General features: G+C 35.3%; 2 protein-coding genes across 6 annotated transcripts; both read left to right on the forward strand.

Annotated features, from left to right (window-relative positions):
• The first annotated feature begins 1526 nt into the window (after positions 1 to 1526).
• LOC113345599 (NAP1-related protein 2-like) lies at positions 1527 to 5782 on the forward strand. Of its 4 annotated transcripts, none has more exons than XM_026589371.1 (10): positions 1527 to 1738; positions 2656 to 2790; positions 3246 to 3413; positions 3547 to 3596; positions 3736 to 3806; positions 3906 to 4016; positions 4102 to 4178; positions 4723 to 4777; positions 5038 to 5094; positions 5463 to 5782. In XM_026589371.1, the coding sequence occupies exons 4-10, from the start codon at positions 3560 to 3562 to the stop codon at positions 5496 to 5498; spliced, it is 444 nt and encodes a 147-aa protein (XP_026445156.1). In that variant the 5' UTR covers positions 1527 to 1738; positions 2656 to 2790; positions 3246 to 3413; positions 3547 to 3559; the 3' UTR covers positions 5499 to 5782. The 4 variants fall into 4 exon arrangements, with proteins under 4 accessions (XP_026445156.1, XP_026445157.1, XP_026445155.1 ...); XM_026589372.1 differs by having other exon boundaries at positions 2665 to 2790; positions 3246 to 3452; XM_026589370.1 differs by having other exon boundaries at positions 2665 to 2790.
• A 307-nt stretch (positions 5783 to 6089) lies between these two features.
• LOC113345565 lies at positions 6090 to 9774 on the forward strand. 2 transcript variants are annotated; one of them, XM_026589331.1, is made up of 7 exons: positions 6090 to 6392; positions 6977 to 7128; positions 7476 to 7609; positions 7926 to 8161; positions 8275 to 8481; positions 8672 to 8707; positions 8988 to 9774. In XM_026589331.1, the coding sequence occupies exons 1-7, from the start codon at positions 6151 to 6153 to the stop codon at positions 9262 to 9264; spliced, it is 1284 nt and encodes a 427-aa protein (XP_026445116.1). In that variant the 5' UTR covers positions 6090 to 6150; the 3' UTR covers positions 9265 to 9774. The 2 variants fall into 2 exon arrangements, with proteins under 2 accessions (XP_026445116.1, XP_026445115.1); XM_026589330.1 differs by having other exon boundaries at positions 6099 to 6392; positions 8627 to 8707.
• Positions 9775 to 22562: the final 12788 nt, after the last annotated feature.

Consider the following 22562-nt stretch of genomic DNA (forward strand, 5'->3'; position numbering starts at 1 on the left):
CAGTTAATCCATGATATAATAGTTTTATCAATAACTTCCCATTCCTCATAGGCTGGGTTAGGAGTTCGAGCTTCAGTTTCTTCATCCACAAGTTCTGCAGCTGGTATCTCATAAGAGTCATGAAGATATTTGAAAAGTCGTTGGGATTTAAGAATAGGATCTGAGATTCCCAAAGAAGATAGTTAGTTCTATCTAAAAGAACTATTTTTGTTGAAGAAGGCATGAAAGGGGATTTGTTGAACAGAGAAGAGGAAGAAGTAGACATAAGAGAGCCTACGGGTTGCGACACGGAAGCAGGGATAGTAGGAGAACAATTGCTTTGATCAGAAGCCATAGTACTAGAGGTAGAAGAAGCAGAAGAGGAAGATGATTGAGCTGATGAAGACATGATGATGAAGATAAGAATAAGCTAGAGTTTTGAAGAAGAAAAAAAATTGAGGCTAGGGTTTTGGAGAGATCGTTCTGGCTCTTGTTACCATGAACAATTGTATAAGCTCTCTTAACCCTATTAGGGTACTGGAGACAAGTATTTATATAAGCGTATCGGACTCTTGGTTTACAAGACACTTACATAAGACCAAATATACATGGACCGTAACATATATGGACTATACATGGACTACTGTTCTACATCAAGCTCGTCTTCTATTTCCATCAACTTCTCCAAAGATCCAACAAGAGCTCTGCGACCTTCCACTCTGATTCATAAGTGGGAATTCTAGGTTAACACACGACATATATATATATATACAAAACTGAACTATCACATGCTGGTTTATTTATCTTACCTTTTATGAAGTCCGCTCTCTTATTCTGAATCAGTTGTTTCTTCTGCCAACTTATTGGCGCCTTCACTTGATTCAACATCCTCGCATACTTTCGACTCCTACCCGAGTTACTCATGGTGGCAACAACTATTTCTTCTTCTCCACCTCTTATTCTCTAATTTGCTTGATTTATATAGAAGGGATCCAAACGTTGCGGGGGATTACCATAAAAATCCTCCGCACCAGTTGGTGAGAGGGTTAATGAGGTAATTTTATTTTGTAACACAAAGGGTAACTTCGCTTATTCTTAAGGTCGTGTTTGGCCCCTTGGAAATTCCTATCCTAGGTTGGGTTATCAAGAAAATACAATAAAAATATGTTTGTCTCACTGCAATCCTAATCTTGAACAGGAACTACTAAATCTTCCTTGATTTTAGGAACCCAAAAAAGTAAGATTATGGTATTCTCCAAAATAGTTAGGATACCAATATCCTTACATAGGTTAGGCGGTTATATAAGTAGTTATTTTAATTTTTCATTTTTTTTATTAATTTTTGATTAATTTTTATATTTTTATATTTTCCTCCATATAATTTTTTCCTTAATATAGGACTATTTTGTAAAAATATGGGGTTAGAGTATGGTGAGACAAACATAATGTATAATAAACCTGTGATGGATACAATAGAAGGACAAACAACATCTTTACTAATACATCTTATGATAACTCTAGTCGAGTTAGAGAAAATTCTTCCCTAGTTAAGTTTTATGTTGTCAAAGTTCCCAAACATGGCCTAAGTGAAGTGAAGGAGCGCACAGCAACTTTTATTATCCCCTACTAGGGTTTACCCGCCACTCCCGTCTTCCTCAAATTCTCTCTGCCACGGATTATCTTCGCTGATCTTCATCTCATTCTTAAATTTTTCTACTTCAGTCTCCCTCGCTCTCTCTCCTACAGACAACAGAAACAGGTATTCAATTTTTGACAATTTTTTACTCCTTTCGTTGTTATTTGAGTGGGTGTATTTATTTTCTTGCTTAGATTTGAAAATTTACAGCAATGCTCGTTGCATTCGCACTGAAATTATTGATAGAAATGGATTAATTGTCTTGTCCTTGTGAAATTGCAACACCCCATACCTTTTAAGTGGGTGAATTGGTGGCTGAAAGTTCCATCAGCATCAGATATTGGATTTAAGGCTACAAGTGAACACATCTTCTCGACAGTGTTTGCAGTTTTCCCCATATTATGGCATCTCTGATTTTTACAACTTACAAAGCTGGTAGTCTGGTAGTGTTAGATTCCTGACTTGCTTCTGGGACATAGGTTAAGTCTAGAGTAACCTGCTGATATATGATTAGGTTGAAATTTGAGAATGATAGAGTTTTGATTAAACATTGGGCATGTGCTACTTAAGTGTCTCTATATTTTGGTTTCTTGGTGTTCGTGATATCATTCTGAAAGTTCATTAAATTGCTTTTGAATGATTTGAAGGGACGGGTTGTAGAGGAAGGGTAGGCTATTTTTGAAGGTGTCGGAGTATTGCAAATTGTGTTCACGGGCAGATTGTTTTTCGATCAACTAGTGACTCCTTTAGAAGCTAAAAGTTATAGAATAATGCAACCGGATAGAATAAAGAAGATAGAATACAAGATTGGAACAATAAGAACATAGATAAATCTAGTCTAGGTAAAACCCAACAGTAGGAAGATACTATCGATTGAACCAGCTATTACCATGGTATGAAGTATTAGTTAGTAAATTTTAAGCTTTACTGGCAAATTAATTGTCAGATGTCTACAGTTTTGCAGTTAAGTGTTATAGTTCATTAAACGCGGTTGTAAGAAAATTGTGAAATTCATGAAAATTAAATTATTCAAGGGGAAGAACATGCAGGTGCAGGAAGACGACAAAAGGGAGAAAACAGCCAGTGTATCTAAGGGGAAGAAGGGGGTCTGCAATGAAGAGAAGTTACAGGAATCCAGGGAAAAGTTGATGAAAAAGCATGCTGAGATTCAAGAGGTGAGATATGTTAATCGTACCTAATGGAGTCCTTTTTGTTTTGATTCTATGTTTGATTTTGTTGTAGGGATAATGGTGCAGATGTACTTGGTTTAATATTTTCCTTCTCTCCCTCCCTTCCTCCCTCAGGAGTCAGGATGTATGAATCTTGTTTTCGCTGGTTGTGTAGTTTTCTGTACATCGTAGCAACTTCACCAGCCCAAATGAAATGACCCTGGTCATGTTTTTTAAGTCAACTGCTAGGTCTGCTGTTGGTGCTGTGGATATAGAGATCAAGAATATCTAAATAGTCAAAGACCTCCCTTGAATGTTGAATGCTTATTTCTCTACTGACAAAAAAAATAGGAAGAATTAGTTTCAAGGGGCACAAAAATGCTAAAAAGCATCTAGTATTTGCTCTCAGTTCTCTGTTATTTATGTTTGTATCTACTTATTTTTGCGGATAATCTATATAGGCTCAAAAGAAGGCATGCGAGAAAAGATGGTCACTGGAGAATATGTCTGACTCAAAGGCAGAGGAGAAAAAGATCACGTCATGTCAGAAGGATATGATTACAAGGAGACTTTTGTATGATAGAAGGAGCGAGATTATTGAAACCATTCCTCATTTCTGGTTAACTGCTGTGTGTAATCTATCCTTCCCCTGTTATTTTTTTCCTCCGGTATATAAGAGTTCGTGATACCCAGTTCATCTACTTTTTGTAATTACCTACTGACTGCTATCTAACTTGGCTGGCAATGTTACTGTCCTTGCAGTTTTTAGGTCATCATGCCCTTGGCCTTCCTTGAGCGAAGAAGATCAAAAGGTTTAGCTTTTAATTTCAAAGATACATGAACTGGATTAGGACTTAGATTCTTCTTTATTCTTTTGCAAGAACTGATATCTTTGAACCTGACATCCTAAGCCATTAAAGCCTGATATTCGCATACCACTATGTTATCTAGATATTCGAGTTTCTAAAGTCTATACATGTCGAAGGATACTGAAGACGGTGAATCTGGGTACACTATTTTTTGTGAGTTACTCAATATCCACATCCCTTATTTTTGTTCTTTATGGGTGAGATTCATGTTATTATCTCTTTTCAGTCTATGATATTTGTTCTTGATTGCAGAACTTTGCCGAAAATCAGTACTTCGAGAATGAAAGTCTTACAAAGAAACTTTTATACTCCGACAGAGGAGTGGAAACATGTGGTTGCACTATCAAGTGGAAGGATGGCTTTGTAAGTGGAATCATATCTCTTACTACTAGGAATAGACCTGAAGTTTACATCATTATAGCATTAGTTGTCATTTTCTTATTGTAAGGTTGCTACTACTTGGAATCAACAGGAAAGTCTTGATGGTGAAGGAGAGAAACAAGGATACATTAACGGTGAGACAAGGTTTGTTTTGTAGTTGTGCTTGTCTTTTGTTGTTATTGCAAAGAGAAATGTTTCCTGTTAGCTAGCTATATAACGTAATTCACTTGTGGCAAGACGGTTTCCTTTGGCATTGTTAGGTGCAGCCTCAAGGCTGCTACGAAGCATCACCTCATTGCCAAAAGAAATTTACTAGAAAAATGAAGTCAATTATACTTCATAAAACATATGAAATTAACGAAGTATCAGTTACTCGATGTCTCAAATATACTACCCTGAATAAAGAACTAATAATCTTGCCTTCAGTTTGTTTAACCTTCTTCTCACACCTGCATTTAGTTTAAATAACATTACATCTGGAATTTAATCCAATTTTGTTTTTAAAGACTATTTGTAACGGCATTCTGATGGAACATGCAAACTGCCAGATTTGGTGTTTGCATGATAACACTGAATCGAAACATTTATTTGTTTCATCTCTTGAGACACCGTTTCTTGGCTATCTTTGAAGAAATTATTTGATGCTTTATTGCTTGCACTTAACCTTGGTAATTGTTTGGGATTACAGCTTCATTAACTGGTTCTCCTACCGTGACGATGATATAAAAGGGATGACTGATGAGGTAATATCCCTCCCCTTTCTCAAGTTTGTAGTACATCTGCAGTCTTTTTCTAGTTATAAAATCAGAAAATTGCAAAATGCATCAACCAGCAAGGTGAAAAACTTTCATTGTGCTGACTTAGTTACTAAATATACAGTTTATTGTTCTGTTATCCGTTCTCTAATGTTCAAAGTCTGATGGAGCAAAGTGGCTTGACTACTCTGATGGACTTGTCCATTCACACACGACTCTCGTTAATGTAGCTCGTTTTCATAATGCAGGTAGCGTACATGATTATAGACGACTTTTGGCCCAACGCAGTCAAATATTTCATCAATGTGAGTTTCTTTGCTCCTCTTTTTAGTTGGTTAAAGAATCTAGCCAATAGATACTATGTGATCCATGCTTTCTGGTACGAGATAGAGTGGATCAAAGAGAGTGTTCTTCTCTTAGCTGGGAAAAGCCCATTTCATTTATTTACAATTACGTCTATACCTAGTTTGTCAAGTAATTCTTTTGCAATCCTTTTGCTGGTGTAAACCTCTGGTAGTTAAGAATCCAATTCACTGCATCCATAACCTTTCATAACTTTATCTATCGACTCCCAACTTCGGATTTGGCAGAATTGGTGTGTCAATAGGCACAAACATTTTTTTTTGGTGTTGTACATGCAGTTGACATTGTTTCCTCTATGCATTGATTTCAGGGAAACTTCACTGATGAAGAGGAGCTCGCCATCTGAGAAAGACTGTCATTTGTTGTTATGATATTGCAACGAGGAATGACGGAGTCTTTTCTGGAGATTGTAGATAGCTTTTCGTGTAAATAGGGGGAGGTAGTGTTTTTTTTTTCAATCCAGATCCTTAAGAAGGGTTGAAATTTAGATATTTGTTATAGTTGGACTCTCTTATGGTGGGTTACATAATCAAAAAGTTCATGTATATGTTACACAAAGGTTACGGGGGTGTTGGTTTTTGTTGAACATTTTTTTTTACATAATCAAAAAGTTCATGTGTATGGTGTTCACTTCCACCTCCTACCCGGCTGACTCCAAATCCTAAAATTAGGCCTAATATCAAATACTTATGCTATTTACAAGACTAGTTTTGATTCTTTGTATCCCCTAAAAAAAATTGTACCCCAAACCAAATTTTTGCACCCCCAACTTAGAAATTTTGGCTCCGCCCCTGGTGATTGCCCACAACAATATGCTTCATTCTACTTATAGAGAAATTACATTGAGTTACGGATCGGATCATAAAAACCAAAAGAAAATGGATTGATATCATCAAACCGAAGCATAATTGATATTCCTAAGTCGGACGGGGAATATGCAAGTGAATGATTTTCATAGCCTTTGCTCCTCCCCAGAAAAATATTAAAAGAAATCATAAATGAGAGCACCTGTCCATCCCGGTGTGGATCAAAAAAAATGCCGAACCGCCACATTTGTTCTCTATAGACTCGGTTTTAGACTCATTTTTGTACACGATTCGTATTTGGTCTTTAGAAGTTCAAACATTTCAGTCCCAGACCCTAAATCAGTCAATCCGACATTGTACCAAGAAATGGCTAGATCGATTGAACTGAATGATGGTCGAGAAGAAGAGAATCCTCTCCAGTCCCAAACAACAAGGTATTAAACATCTTTGAAATTGCTTCAACTACTACTCTTTGTCTAGTTGTTTTAGTTCTTCTTGATTTCTCAGCATCATTTCTGTATACTCCATGCATGTTGTAATCTTGTTTAAGAACACTTACTTGAGACTATTTCAGAGAATTTCCAGTATGGGTTCGTTGTTTTTTTTAAGGTTTTCTCAAGCTTTGGGATTTTTTTTTTTTTTTTTTTTTTTTGGAGTGAACCCTGAGAATAATGGGGTTAAAACTAACATGGGTTTTGATTATTTTGTTGTATTTTTCTGTTCTCAAGCTTAATTTTGACAAGTTTAGGGTATTATTTTTCTGCAAGTAGTGTTCATTTTGTTTAAACACATGGGAGCTCAATGGGTTTTGAGTGAGGGAAATTCAACTATTCATTGAGCTCTCGTCCTCTTTCGAAAGTAGAAAATGTAAAAAAAATCTTGGATATGATTTTTATGATGATTAGGTGCCTCAGTGCTGGAATATATGAAGACAAATCGTCTTGTGTTTACTTACTTTTCTTACTTGGACAGTAATTGGGTTAGAATGTGTTTCTCATCTTATGTTTTTTTATATCAGGCACAGATGCTCTGCCTGCTACAAGCAATACAAGAAGAAGGAGCATCTTGTTAAGCACATGGAAGTATCGTATCATTCACCTCATCAGCCAAGGTGCGGTGTGTGTCACAAGTGCTGCAAATCGTTCGAATCTTTAAGGGAACATATCGCTGGTACAATCAATTTTATAATCATTACTCATTATTTAATTATTTGGGCCATCATCATTTGGTTTAGGTTCCTTGGGCACCAACATTCTTAAGTTTCGCCGATCAAAAAAAGAAAACATTCTTATGTTTCATGAATATATGGTATCCTTCATTTGAAGGATTAAAATTGCAGTTGTCCCAATCATGTTGTGAATAAAATGTTTTATCAGCTTATAGTTGGACCCATGGACGATTCAAATAGGGGGTCGAGATGTTTTGTCAAAACTCAACCTTTTTGTCTTAAGTTGGTGTCACAGGATCCCAACCTCTTTATTCTTGTCTAACTTTGTGTTGTTTCGTGTTTTGTGAAGGACCACTGGCCAAAGCTGATTGTGCAAAGGTCTTTAGTGCCCAAGGTTGCGAACTTTGTATGAACATGTTTGACACTTCCACTGCTCTCAATTCACACAAAGAGATTTGCTGCTTACATCCCGCACCTTCAATTGTAAGTAAGCTGAGAAATAGAAGAAACACATTTCTTGAAAGAGTATTCACAAACAATTATTGGCTTGCCGTTAGTGGTTCTGCAATTTAATAACCATATATATGAAAATAAAACCTACTTTTGATCTAAGTCATGGTAAATTTCATCAGAAGGACATACATCTAACAGAGTTGGGGAAATTTTAAAAAGCTTAATCTGAAAATGTTCTTCCTTTACCTAGTAGTATCTGAATGGTGACTGGTGAGCTTTATTTAACTTCATAGAGTTTTCTTATGATAAATGAAATGCACCGTTTAAATGCATACTCCACTTTCAGGACCTTGTCGAAATACCTTCCGTAGAACTTGATTCATATGAAGTGGAAACTTCAAACTTGGCCGAGGGGTGGCACTGTAGCCGACATCCTGAAGCTGTTGCTTTAGATTGTGAAATGGTTGGTGGAGGAAGTGATGGGACACTTGATCTGTGCGCAAGAGTGTGCCTCACAGATGAAAACGAGAATGTGGTCTTTCACACATACGTGGTACCTGAACTTCCTGTGACAGACTATAGGTACTTCCCTGTGTTTTTTGTTCCTCTTGATCCACCGGTGTTTGATGTTGGCCTAATGGTCAAACGGCCCATATAAGACTCATATAAATTTCATTCTCTTTATACGCACTTAGGTATGAAATAACTGGTATAAAAGAGGAGCATTTGAGAGATGCAATGCCTCTCAAGGAAGTGAAGGAGATCATTCAGAAGATCTTGTACAATGGAGAATCCCTATGGAGATCCCGGTTGGTCGGTGGAAGAGCTAAGCTTCTCGTGGGTCATGAAATAGAGCATGATTTAAAATGCTTGAGAATGGAGTACCCCGAGCACTTGTTTAGGTAAATTAGGTCGTCAAGCATTATGATTTACTGCAATTACTTTCTCTGTTCCATTTTTATTTCAGTTATGTGTTTTTGTTTTTTTTAGAAATGGGTAACTTTATGGCTTACTAGTCAAATTGCAATGTTTTGTCTATTGAGACAGGGATACCGCCCACTACTCCCCCTTGATGAAAACGAATTTGTGTAGCCACTCACTCAAATACCTCACAAAAACATATCTAGGGTAAGTTACTCTTTCCTCACTTGGTTCAGCAATATTTTGTGTTATCAATTGTACATTCTAATTTGTTCTTCTGTTGAGGTCATCTCTTGACCAGTCTTTCATGCTAGGTTTTTCAATTTTCGCTTCAATAATTTGTGGAATAATTTCTTATCATTTTTTTTCATTTATCAACTCCCTAGTTTGTTATGTGCCATAAATAAACCCAAACATAACGCAGAAAAGAAAAATACTACACTGTCAAACCAACTGCAGATTGATTTATGTAGCTTTGGCGTTACAGGTATGAGATTCAATCAGGGACGCATGACCCATATGAGGATTGTGTTGCAACAATGAGACTTTACAAGAGGATGCGTGCACAGGATCATCCAACAACAGAAGACTCTACGCCATCAAAGTACTCGTCACGTCCAAGTGGCTTCGATATCAGGTCAAGTTGGGAACTTCAGAATATGTCACCAGATGCCCTCTTTGAGATTTCGCGATCAAATTATGCATGTTGGTGTCTGGACTTAAAGGCAAATGTACAAAGCTCTAACGGAGAGGCTTGGCCATAGGGTTTCTGGTTCATCTGTCCCAGTTGCTGCTGGTCCATCTGAAGATCATAGATCGCTTTTTGGTGTAAATAGGGCCGGGGGGAGGTAAGGTTTTTTTCAATCCAGATCCTTCAGAAGGGTTGAAAGTCAGAGACTTGTAGAAGTTAAAGACTCTTATGGTGGGTTACGTAATCGAAAAGTTCATGTATATGCTACAAAGAAACTTATGGATTGTTGGAAACCCTTCGGAAAAATTCGAGACTCTTTTCAACACTTGAACTAGCAATTTTGATGTGATAATTGGTGGTTGGATCCATCCACTCTTAAGATATTCTTGCCCAAAGTAGAGATATTGCTTAATCAGCAGATATGGCATTTTGGGTTATTGAAGTCTTTGAGAAATGTTAGGCTTGTCCAGGAAGTACACTGACATGTTTTCATGTGTGAACACTTTATCAGGCTTGATGGGGTTTGTCCACTATGCATTCACTCCTTTTTACGCAAAGCTGCATAATGCTCTTCTTTTTTTTATATCCTCGTTCCATCATGAAATGTTGTACTTTATCTAGTTGTGTTGTGATGATTCTCTGAATTGCATCATTTTAGTGTAAGAAGTAATTGACAGTTTCAGAAAGTGGGGGATGAATGCATCCTGTGCTAGAGCATCTTCGCTTGACATCAACTAGTTCTGGATCCCATTGCAAGTGTCCAACAATTGAACTGGGGGTCGGGACTAAACTCGGCCACTATGCTTGTCCAGCAACAAAAGTGTAGCTTCGGAGTTTTTTCGGCATGATACCACTTGAGAAGTTACTTTTTGACTTTTGAAAGTAAAAAAAAAAATAATCAAAAGTTATAACGTGTTTGGAGCGCGTTTGGATACACATCCAGAAGTAACTTTTTGGGTGTAGAATTTCAGAACGATTTCTAGAAGCAGAAAAGTCGATTTTTTTGTGAAGCAAAATATCTGGACTTCTACCTTCTGCTTCTGACTTGTACTTCTGGAGAAGCAGAGTTTTATCCAAACGCGCTATTGGATACACATTCAGAAGTAACTTTTTGACTTTAGAAGTCAAAAAGCAAGAAGTCAGTTTAGGTGTAGAATTTCAGAACGACTTCTAGAAACAGAAAGTTGTGAAATAAAAAATCCGGACTTCCGACTTCTGCTCTGACTTCTACTTCTGGAGAAGCAGAAGTCAGAAGCTGAATTGTATCCAAGCACGTTATTAGTTTAAGTACATAATTTTAAAATGACTTCTACGAGCAAAAAAAAAAAAAAAAAACTTTTCTTTGGGATCCACAATCTAATGTCATCTTAACCAACTGTTAGAGACCATCTTTCGTTCGGTTGACATGTTCCTTTCTTTCTGATCAGTGAATTTCTACTTAACGTGGTTGGTTGCTTTCAAGAAGTGGAAAAGAGGGTTCATTCCATAAATCCACTATGGACCAACAGTGACATTACCTGTTATGGCAATGAAACCTTTACTTAAGCCTAAATCATATACTCCCTCCGTCCCACTCTTAAGTGACCTATTTGATTTTAGATTTTGTCCCAATGATAAGTGACCTATATCACTAAACAATGAGATATTCCGGAATTATCCTTTTAGTTAATTATAAATAATATATGAAATATGTATAATTTGATAGGCATGTTTATATTCGTTACGTAGGTGTTTTAAAATGCTTTTCAATTGTATGAAATTTGCGAACATCCGTGGAGTATTTTGAGAGATAAACCATTTTTAAATTTCACTAGTTATTATTCATAAGGGTATAATTGTAAAAAATGATTAAAAATACAATTTTCCTTGCTTGCCTTAAAAATTGTGCAAATTTCAAATAGGTCACTTAGGAGTGGGACGGAGAGAGTATAAAGAAAATCAACCCCCGGTATTGATATGAAATGGTACTGAACAGGGTGAAGTCTCTTTCTTACCTACTACCACCATCCATCACATTTCTTTAACTAATTATGAAATTGGTGGTGGTTCCACCACCATTTCTACCCACCTAAAAAACACCTTTTCCCTGTTTTGTTTATTCAAAGAATGGAATTTTAGTTAGTAGTAGATGACTTACTATTCCAATTTTACTCGGGTGGTTTTTCGCTACCAAACTCTTTACCTTTCTTGGATAGATACCAAATTGTGTGTATATTAGGTGGAGTCCATTGAACTCGTCTATGATAAGTGAAGGCAGAAATGGATACGGGCGAACGATAAAAAAAACTTCTAGCAGTGGGATAGGTGAAAATGGAAGTGAGTCCCCAGTTATATGTCTTGTGGGATTTAATTCTTGGATTTTCTCTCAGGATATGTAACATTTTGATTTTTGTGTGCACTCGGACCAACTCTGCCATGTTCAAAGTCAGACGAACTAGGTGCTTGATACTCTCCTCACTTTCTCTTGTTCTAGCGGTCTTGGGGTTCTTTTTTTTTTTAGAAGAAAGGATATATTAAAAGGAAAAAGACAATTACAGAGTATTTACAAAGTGGTCAAAAGATCTCCATCAAAAAAAGACACAGACTACTATTACATAATAATGATGTCTTCCCATTGATAAGTAATTTGATCCACATTGGAGTTATTAAAGTATCCGGATCTGAACTTCAAAGGCAAATATATCTGACTTAACTGCGTGCACCAAATCATCTTTAGACTAAGCTCTTTCTCCATGCACCCTTTTGTTCCTTTATATCCACGGTTTCCAGCTAATCGCCAATGGTAGCATATGACATACCATTCTGATTCTCCTCAACACTCTATCTAATCTCCAGATCAACATCAAATCCTTAAAATCGTTTGGAAAAAACAACAACACTTGCAAAGAGGAGATAAAGATATCCGATATGTGTTTATCCCTAATAAAGTGAACGAAAAGATGATCCAGGTTTCTATCTCATTGTTACAGAATAAACACAAATTAGAATTGATCCTTACCAATAGGTATAGAATTATGTAGAGATGCCCATATAAGGAATAACACCTTTGGAGGAGCAAATTTTCTTGTCACGATATTATAGCAATCATATTATGTATCAGAAGCAGAAAGTTTTGGTATATACGCTTTTGTTGAACAGTCTCCCTCGATTTTGTCTTCTTCATCTTGAGCAAGAGTTACATTCATGATATCATGTTTGATCTCCAGTAAATAAATACATCTTGCAGGATTCAGCTGCACCCTGGTAAACACAAAACTCCACGTATTGTTCTCCATATCAATAATAAATGCAAATTTTTGTCTACTTATGATGTAAAGTCTAGGATATTTCTCTTTTAAATATCTTTTCTCAGTTCACTAATCATGCCAAAATCTTGTACTTCTCGTATTTGCACCCGAATAGTAACATAAACAAAAAAATCGTTGTTAGACTTCAAGATTTCAAACCACATACTTCTTCCAATTATTTTCCTGGTCTGAATAGGTACCAAACTAGAGTCATTTGGCATAGTTTTCTGATAAACTATTTTCTTCCACCATGTTGTTTATTCTTTAAAGTATCTTCCATGCAATTTAGCCAGTAAAAACCTATTGACTAATCTTAAGCTCCTGATTCCCAATCCTCCCTTCTTCCTTGGCTTGCAAACTTTCTCCCAAGAAACCTAACTTATCCTCTTGTTATTCTCATGCTTTCCCCATAATAACTTCCTCATAATGTTATTCAGCTTCTTTTCCACATCAACTGGTAGAGAGACAATAAATATGTGCATGACTATACTTTCCAGATAGCTCTTGATCAAAGTCACTCTACCAGCTTTATTCAGAAACTTTTCTCCCAAGGAGCCAATATTTTCTTCATTCTCTCAATGACAACATCCCAAATAGCCACATTTCTCATACTAGCACCAACTGGCATACCTAAATAAGTAATAGACAAATAATCAATCTTATAGACCAATTCCAACTCCAGCTTTTGAATCAAATCATCAGCTCTTATATTAGTCATAGAGCTTTTATCCAAGTTTAACTTTAAACCATCCAATACCTCAAATATCAAAAGAATAATTAGCAATCTTCTTACCTCCATCTTTGAAGAATTTAGTGAAAACGCGGGGGTATAACAACCATACCCAATATTTCGTTCGGCAATCTGTATGGACTAAACTCTAATATAATTCCGAGAGAGCACCAACTTAAAAATGAGACTAAATCAAGAAAGATATCAAAGAGCTTTATCTCTTTCTCAATACAATCAGTAAATCTACTAGATAGAAATCCATGAGACTGATTGATATGAGAATAACTCGGATGGTATCAAAGACCAATGTCCGAGTATCAATCAAGTTTTATCCAATAAAAAAGGTCGGATTTATCAACTGTGATTGAACTATGCACAACCTGTGATATTTCAATTATATAAATAAATATAATGCGGAAAATAAATAACACAGACACTAGAAATTTTGTGAAAGAGAAAATCGCAAATGCAGAAAAACCTCAGGACCTAGTTCAGATTTGAACACCACACTGTATTAAGCCGCTACAGACTCTAGCCTACTACAAGTTAACTTCAAACTGGAATATAGTTGAGCCTTAACCAAGTCTCACACCGATTAAGGTACAATCGCGTTCCTTGCGCCTCTAAAATCCCAACAGGACTCTGCGCACGTGATTCCCTTAGGTGATCTCACCCACAACTAATATTAGCTACGACCCAAAGTCGAAGACTTATAAAAAAAAATATGTCTCCTACGGATATGTCTATTCTGGTTTTGTTTTCGTCTTTAGATAAATCAAGGTGAACAGGAAACTCAACTAATAATATGGTCTTGTACTCCCAAAGAGCATCCTAGAAATATTAGTCACCTCACAGTAACCTAACTGATTAACAGAAGAAGTTATTGCGGCATCACAAGAGTCTGAGACAAAGAACTGTTGTGATTACTTTTTATATCTTACCTATTGGAGATAAATCTCGAGTAAATCTTAGAGAAGATAAAACTCAATATGATAGAAAAAGTAAGATAAGAATACGCAACTACAGAGAAAATAGTTGGATCTGGCTTCATGAATCCCAAATGAAGTCTTCAAGTCGTTAACCTAATAATGGTTTTGGAAAACCTAGGTTAAAGGATAATCGACTCTAGTTTGCAACTAGGACACACGAGAGTGTCGGGATTGGGTTTCCCAGATGAGATATTTTTCCTTATATAGTCTTTAAAATCATGGTCGCTTACAATCAAAGATGGGATAGCTTAGCAACAAAGCAATTGATATTCGCAGTTAGATAAACTCCTGATTTAATATTCAAGCTAAGTCTTCTTAGAAACTAAGCAATTAATCTCCACTGTTAGATGGTATTAGCTTGATACACACAAATGAAATATGCCTATATTTAGATATGGATACACCGTACCCAAACGTGTATACCATGTTGGCTCAAGAACAGTTAACCGAAGTTAGCAATATGAACATTTATAACTTAGCCACATTTATCTAACACTTCTATATCAAATATGATGATCAATAAATCATGATAGATAATCAAATGAATCTAAATGTGTTTCAAGAGAGTTGTTCAAATGTTCATCATCTCATAGAAATATATATAAACCATTTGAAATAAATTCGGTTTGGTTTGTGACTGTACAAAGTACTTATACAAGAACCATTTCATGAACATAATGCCACGGTTTGTAAAACAAGTTCACAGAACTTATTTCATTAAAGTTCCAGGGACTTTAGTTCGCAAACGAACTCGAGTTCATGAGTATGTATTTCATACTTACCTCTTTTAGAACCTAACCACTATGTTCGCAAACAGAGTACGCGAACAACAGTTCTGGACTTTGGCCTTGTCATGCGGTTCGCAAACTGATTATGCGAACAACAGTTCCGGATTTATCCTTGTCTAGCCGTTCGCAAACATAGTACGCGAACTACAGCTCCAGACCTTTTCACAATTAAATCCGTTCGCAAACAAGAGTTCCAGACCTGAATTAGAACTTCACAGTGCACATACAAAGCATATATATTGTGTTATATCCAGGCATTGGTAGTCGTTCTAAACTCTCATTTAATCATTGAAACATCCTTAGAAGACAACAATGGTAATCTTACACATACCACTAGGTTCAAGTAATTTTCAAGTGATTAATCGATCAGTATGAAACTTCCCAACTGATTAACAGAAGAAGTTATTGCGACATCACAAGAGTCTGAGACGAAGAACTGTTGTGATTACTTTTTATATCTTACCTATCGGAGATAAATCTCGAGTAAATCTTAGAGAATATAAAACTCAATATGATAGAAAAAGTAAGATTAGAATACGCAACTACAGAGAAAATAGTTGGATTTGGCTTCACGAATCCCAAATGAAGTCTTCAAGTCGTTAACCTAATAATGGTTTTGGAAAACCTAGGTTAAAGGATAATCGAATCTAGTTTGCAACTAGGACACACGAGAGTGTCGGGATTGGGTTTCCCAGATGCTAGATTTCTCCCTTATATAGTCTTTCAAATCAGGCTTTCTTACAATCAAGGTAGGATAGCTTAGTGACAAAGCAATTGATATTCGCCGTTAGATGAACTCCTGATTTAAGATTCAAGCTAAGTCTTCTTAGAAACTAAGCAATTAATCTCCACCGTAAGATGGTATTAGCTTGATACACACAAATGAAATATACCTATATTTAGATATGGATGACCATACCCAAACGGGTATACTCTGTTGGGTCAATAAAAATTAACCGAAGTTACCCATATGAACACTTATAACTTACCCACGTTCATTTAACACTTCTATATAAAATATGATGATCAATCAGTCATGATAGATAATCAAATGAATCTAAATGTGTTTCAAGAGAGTTGTTCAAATTTTCATCATCTCATAGAAATATATATGAACCATTTGAAACAAATTCGGTTTAGTTTGTAATTGTATAAAGTACTTATACAAGTACCAATTCATGAACATAATGTCACGGTTTGTAAAACAAGTTCACAGACCTTATTTCATTAAATTTCCAGGGATTTTAGTTCGAAAATGAACCTGAGTTCATGAGTATGTATTTCTTACTTACCGATTTTAGAACCTTACCATTGTGTTCGCAAACAGAGTACGTGAACAACAGTTCTGTACTTTGTCCTTGTCGTTCCGTTCGCAAACTGAGTACGCGAACAACAGTTCCGGACTTAGCCTTGTCTAGCCGTTCGTAAACAGAGTACACGAACAACATGTCTAGACCTTTTCATAATTAAATCTGATCGCAAACATAGTTCGCAAACTTGAGTTCCAGACCTGAATTATAACTTCACAGTGCACATACAAAGTATACATATTGTGTTATATCCATGCATTGGTAGTCTTTTTAAACTCTCATATAATTATTGAAACATCCTTATAATACAACACTGGTAATCTTACACATACCACTAGCTTCAAGTAATTTTCAAGTGATTAATCGATCAATACGAAACTTCCCAAATTAACATCAAATGATTGTCTCACACAAATCATGTAAGATGTTCAAGGTAATTTTCACATGATCAACTTGACTTAATATTTAGTTTCCAACAAATAAATTGTTTCCAACTAAACTCGTCAAGTAGATGATGAAGTTAGCTAAAGCTAAATGCTTCCAACACATATTTCGAGAAATATATAAACGAGATAAACTCGGCTCGAAATTTCAATTGTGTATAATTTAAAAGTCTACATAGATATACGACTTATTCTATTTAGAATATAGAGTAGAATAAACTTCTGAGTGATAGATAATTTTAGTCTCCACATACCTTTTGTTGAAGAAGTTCCTCCAAGATCTTCAATATATCTTCTTCTTCAATTGGTGAACGTCGTGAAGTCTAAAGCTCAACTACACACTTCTATCCTAATATGAAACATATCTATAAGTAGGCTACAAATCAAGTATATAGTTTTGATCAACTAAACTTGACAAACAAGTTTGAGATAGCAACGCTTGTGAGTTCGACCGAGCAGTTCTCTAACATTTAGAAGAAAAATAGTACCATCTGTAAATTGTATATGAGAAACCACTGTTTGACCGTCCTCCCCCTGAAAACCACCAATTATGTTTTCTGCTACAACCTCATTAAACAACATAGAGAGAACTTCAACTACCAGAAGAAAAATAAAAGGAGACAAAGGGTATGCTTGCCTTGTCCCTTTTGAAGGCTTGGTACTCTCTAAAAAAAATTAACAATTTTATTGAAATCTCCCTTGGAAAATAAGGAACGTCATATGAATAAAGATATTTGATGATATCATCAAATTAATGGTTTTAATGGCAAGAATATCCTTGTGGGTAAAATGTTATAAAATCGGACTAAACTCTTTCATTTAGGGGTATAATCATCAAGCCCACTTAACTATAACATACCTCATAAAAAGTATGAATTTGATAAATTTTATATATTTGGAAAGCTTTTTGAAACACCTACACAACGAGCATAAATATGAGTTTTATTTTTTCTAAAATATTTATTCTCCAAATGAGTGTTTTATTTTCTTCATATTTTCAGTGTGTATTTATTATGCACAGTTTTTTTTAGAATGCAACTATTATGCATAATATATTAGAGTGCAATTAACCTTCCATAATTGTTTATATTATTATAAATAATCCGTGTCGTGACGGCACGACATGAGACGGAATAATTTTTTTTCATACACATGATTTAAATAAATAATACAAACTATGATAAGACTTATTTTGATCCACGAGAACTTGTAGCTATGAAAATCTTAGATACATTTCATCCATATAATTATAAATTAGGTTACACTTGCAATTCATTAAGATCATAATTTCTGATAAAAATATTAGGTAAATTATTTTATTTTGTCCTAAAATAATATTTTTTTAGTAGATCCTCAAATATTATTGGTCTTTGATACTAATTTGTGTTGTATTCAGACCATCTGTTGAATCTTCATCAGATGAGCAATAAATGTAATTACATGCTCCAAGAAATTCTTCCTCGATCGCTGGCACTATCGTCCTGTGTTCGTTATCCATATGTTTTAGTGATTCCATTCATGTATTATCCCAGGTCATCTCCATTGCATGGTTTCGGCGCAGCCTCAAATCCATTCTCTCATTTTTTTTTTCACGAGTCATCAATAGTTTCACGTACAGGTGATGCATGAGGTATGGCTTTTCCTTTATTTTCCTCCTTAAAGGAACGTCGATATTCTCTTGTTGAGGATCAAGAAAATAAAATAATAGATTTAGTGGATGCAGAAGAAAAAGGAAACGACCCAAAAAGTCATGGAGGTTTATAAAAAGATTGAGGTTTCAATATTAGTGTAGCTTTAAAAAGGAATGCGATTCCAAGATAGAATGTTGTCCCATTTTCAAGGCTGCAAAGAATGCAAGCTTGCGAGACTTCATGTCCTCTAGGTCAATTATAATCTTTAAAGTGGGAGTATATTTTTTTTTCATTAAAATTAATGGTAGGTTTGTTTGCAGAATTCACGATTCCGAGGATTTATAATCCCATGGGATTACAAATTCTGGGATTCATATAAATCCTTTGTGTGTTTGGAAACTCATTTAAAATTCCTAGGATTCATAAAATTATTTTGTTTTAAAGTCCATATACCATTTGGTATTACCCTTAGAATCTTAAAATTGAATATATATGAAATTTAAAGTTAAAAAAACTGGTCAAGAAATCCCTTGATGAGTTTCCCAGCAAATCTTAGGGGGGAGGGGTCGGACTCCATATGAAGGATTTGATGGAAAACTGATTTCCATGGGGAAACGTCATTCCAGGGATTTGGGTAACCAAACATAACGAAGGAAACATAATTCTACCAAATCCCATGAACCCATAAATACCACCTTTACAATTCTACATCCAAACTCACCATAAAATTATTCATATGCCTTTAGAATTGAATATGCCCTTGGCAGGTTGACTTCAGCCATAAACATACTTTACCTCTTTTTCATCAATTTCTAAAGAAAAACCGGGCACTTTGGTGAGACGTTGAAGTGAAAAGTTTTGGTGATTCATTAATTGGATAGATCTCAATTGTACTATTTATTTTTATTTTCTTGTTTTTTCCAAAAAAGGAAAAGTCAAATGAAAATGAATTTTTGGTATTTTTAATATAATGTTCTTTGTTCTTTGCAGATTGATGAAGGACAGTTAATTTATTTCAAGGCAGAAATAAGGGTTTTACATGTTGTAACCGCAAATGTTATAACGTTATTTGTTCGGTGTAGGTTGATGAAGGTAAGCTAATTCGTAATTTAAAAATATATGATTCAATTTTTTATTTTATTTTTTTGAATAGAAAATGTGAGTGTAATAATACGAGTTTTATATAGTTGTGGCATTTAATTGGTAAGGATTTTTTTTTGTTGGCACACTAATTTTTTTAATTGGTGATGAACTAAATATGAGGGTTGTCAATGCATATATCCATAATTGAAGGAAGTTATAAATCTTACATCCGTCAGATGTTTTTGGCTGGGACGAGACTGGGATGGTCGGATACAATGTTTTGTCTCTCAAAATGTTATCCTACTGTCCAAACTCAAAAACCCCCTTCTGTTTAACATTATAGATAATATAGTATGTACATCACTATATGAGATAGAACTTCTGAAAAAATACATGCACCATAACAGTTGCATTTTAACGAAGGATTCAAAATCTCTCTCCTCTAGATAAGCGATCACCGACATAGGAGGAATTTTTCCCGACAACCGCTGCTGCCCAGATCAGCCTTGATCTGAGCAGGATCAATTCCTTCCTCCCTTTTAGCTTATAGATGAATTAATTAAATTAAAAAACCTCTACAGAAGAAAGCAGGAAAAAAAAACCCTTTCATCACTGTCATTAAAACCCTAAATAACCACCATGGATTTAGTAGATCTTATCAGCTAAATCCTCGATTCACCGGCCTTTATCCTTTAATTAGTTTGTTGCTGCTTCTAATCAGTGATACCCATTTTTACTCATGAAGATTTTAACCTAATTTTCTTTATGCTGCTGCTGAGATTTGGGATTTCTGTAAATGTTTCTCTTGGATTCGGTCTTCAACAACAATCCTTTCCGTCCCTGATCTCCAACTGGTTTGCTATTACGAATTTGAGGTAAATTTCAATTTGATTAAAAGCTCAACCTCATCTAGTCGGAATAATTTTAAGTTAAAAAAGAAAAAAGTTTAAGTTGAAAGGCAATTTCAATCAAACCACCAGTTTAAGTTCTGCTAGTAGTGTTGCTTTGGTTTTGTCGTTAGTGGTGTCCCTTTTGTTATTTCATCGATTGCCTTGTTTATCTCCTTTAGTGTTACAATATTTCCTTTTGTTTTTATCAGAGTTTTTGGTATTCAGTTTTCTTATGTTTGTTTTGGCCATTTTGGTTAAGTTAATTTTGTATTCCAAGGACTAGTATTATCCTTGGAGTTGTAATTGATCGGGATTTGGATCGTGTTAGAAGATTATCTTGATTTGGTTGCAACCAAATTAGTGTATGGGACAACAGTAGTAAGTTTTAACATGGGAATCCAAGGAAAATAACAACATTCAATTTTCACTCTTCAGCAGTTAAATCTCTGTCTGTACCAAATTCAAGCGTAAACAGCCATCAGACATTAATTCCCAATTGCAGCCGGATGTGTAGTTCTCAGCTTCGCATATTCATCCCCAATGTCTTGACCAAGGCGAAATATGCCGCATAACAACCTTTCCACATGATGGATCCATGGGTATTGAATCTTACAATTGTATCACAGCTTCACAAATATTTTTATCATAGCAGCATCAACAAGATCAAGACCTAATTTAGGCGAACGGGCCGGTGTACTCACCACTATACTCACAGTCAGTTGAATAGTTTTTTAATTTTAAGCAATTTTTTTTTTGCTTCTTTAATTTCACTAGTGTAATCTAATACTAGTTTGAGTATGTAATTCCCGTTGCTTTTATATTTCAGTTTCTAATATGTTTTTAATAACAATTTTAGTAATCGTAACTTCAACTTCTCTGGTAACACCAACTGATGGATCAAGACAGAAAGAAAGAAGATAGACAGTTAACGGTCGATCAATACACCTCGACAGCATACAGACGCAATTACATGACAAACACCTTCAATCAAGCGCATCGAAAACCTCTTTCATCATTACAGTCTCTATGGACTCTGCCGTGTCCATCAAAAACACAGATTTTCTTGTGGAAAGCATTGAACGACGGCCTTTGGACCTTCGACTCCAACATCTCCCTCCGATGCAACAGTGATCCGAAGACCGATACTCTGCTCCTCTGTTTTGCTACTCTAGATTTATGGCGTACCATTCCAATTGTAACTGATGAATCTTTGGGTATTATATACCCTCGTGTAATAGCCGCCTAATTAATTTAATAAGATTATGCTTCAAAAAAAAATCACTATATGAGCTAAAAACTCTTTCTTGGTTATTTAAACTCTCTTTTGATTGCCACATATATATGAGTAGATATGTGCAGAAAATATGCACAATCAGTCAAATTCAGAAAATGAGTTTTGAAAATCGTTTTTTAAAGATGAACAGAATAAGAAGTTGTGTAGAAAATATTCACAACTAACCTATGTGCATAAAATATCTACAACTAAAATTTGTACAGGGAATATCCATAACTAGGATGTTATTTTGGTCTTCCTATAATTAGGATTTTTTGGGGGTCATTGCATAATTATTTGTATGACTTTAGGGCCAAGAGAGTAAGACCCATAATTTTTAGGGTCATAAAAATAATTAACTCATAAGAAAAAGTAGAATTGGTTGAGTTAGCAGGCGTGTTTTACTGTTGTAACCATGTATCTGTTGGTAGGATTAGTCTTGCAGTTGGTTTATTTTTTCCTGTTGTATATGTGTAGTAAGGTTGCCCATTTGAACTAGCTATTCTTGATGAGATTAATCATTGTAATGTTGCTGATTGATTGTAATATTTTTTGTTAATTATTATTTCTTTAGGAAATATTGGGTTTACTAGTTTGAGTCAATTTCCATAGTAAGATGAATTTCTTAAATTTACTAAGGTTTCCTAGTTGAGATGGATTTCCTATTCCAAGGAGACTAATATTTGGAAATCAATTTTTTGACTCCTATATAAGGAGGTCCATGCTATATGTTTACACATCATTATGGTGCTTACGGAATACTTATCGATATTAAAGATATGTCATTATGGAGTATTCGTATAGAGATGTTGATAAGATATCGTGTTTGGGGACAAGATCATCTTAGTGGTCCTGAAATAAATTATTGGTGTTGAGCAGTAGACGTCCACGATAGTTTATGTCAGGATGTGCAGAGAAGATCTTCTCGTCGTGAGAGAGAATGTGGT

The sequence above is a fragment of the Papaver somniferum genome, unplaced genomic scaffold, assembly GCF_003573695.1.
Source record: "Papaver somniferum cultivar HN1 unplaced genomic scaffold, ASM357369v1 unplaced-scaffold_81, whole genome shotgun sequence".
NCBI classification, from domain to species: Eukaryota; Viridiplantae; Streptophyta; class Magnoliopsida; order Ranunculales; family Papaveraceae; genus Papaver; species Papaver somniferum.

Coding starts and splice junctions, on each gene's coding strand:
- LOC113345565 (XM_026589330.1), top strand. CDS start 6,151: ATGAGAGCACCTGTCCATCCCGGTGTGGATCAAAAAAAATGCCGAACC. Junction 7,610..7,925: donor TACATCCCGCACCTTCAATT/GTAAGTAAGCTG, acceptor CTCCACTTTCAG/GACCTTGTCGAAATACCTTC. Junction 8,482..8,626: donor TACCCCGAGCACTTGTTTAG/GTAAATTAGGTC, acceptor CTATTGAGACAG/GGATACCGCCCACTACTCCC.
- LOC113345599 (XM_026589371.1), top strand. CDS start 3,560: ATGCCCTTGGCCTTCCTTGAGCGAAGAAGATCAAAAG. Junction 3,597..3,735: donor TGAGCGAAGAAGATCAAAAG/GTTTAGCTTTTA, acceptor TATGTTATCTAG/ATATTCGAGTTTCTAAAGTC. Junction 4,778..5,037: donor TAAAAGGGATGACTGATGAG/GTAATATCCCTC, acceptor TTCATAATGCAG/GTAGCGTACATGATTATAGA.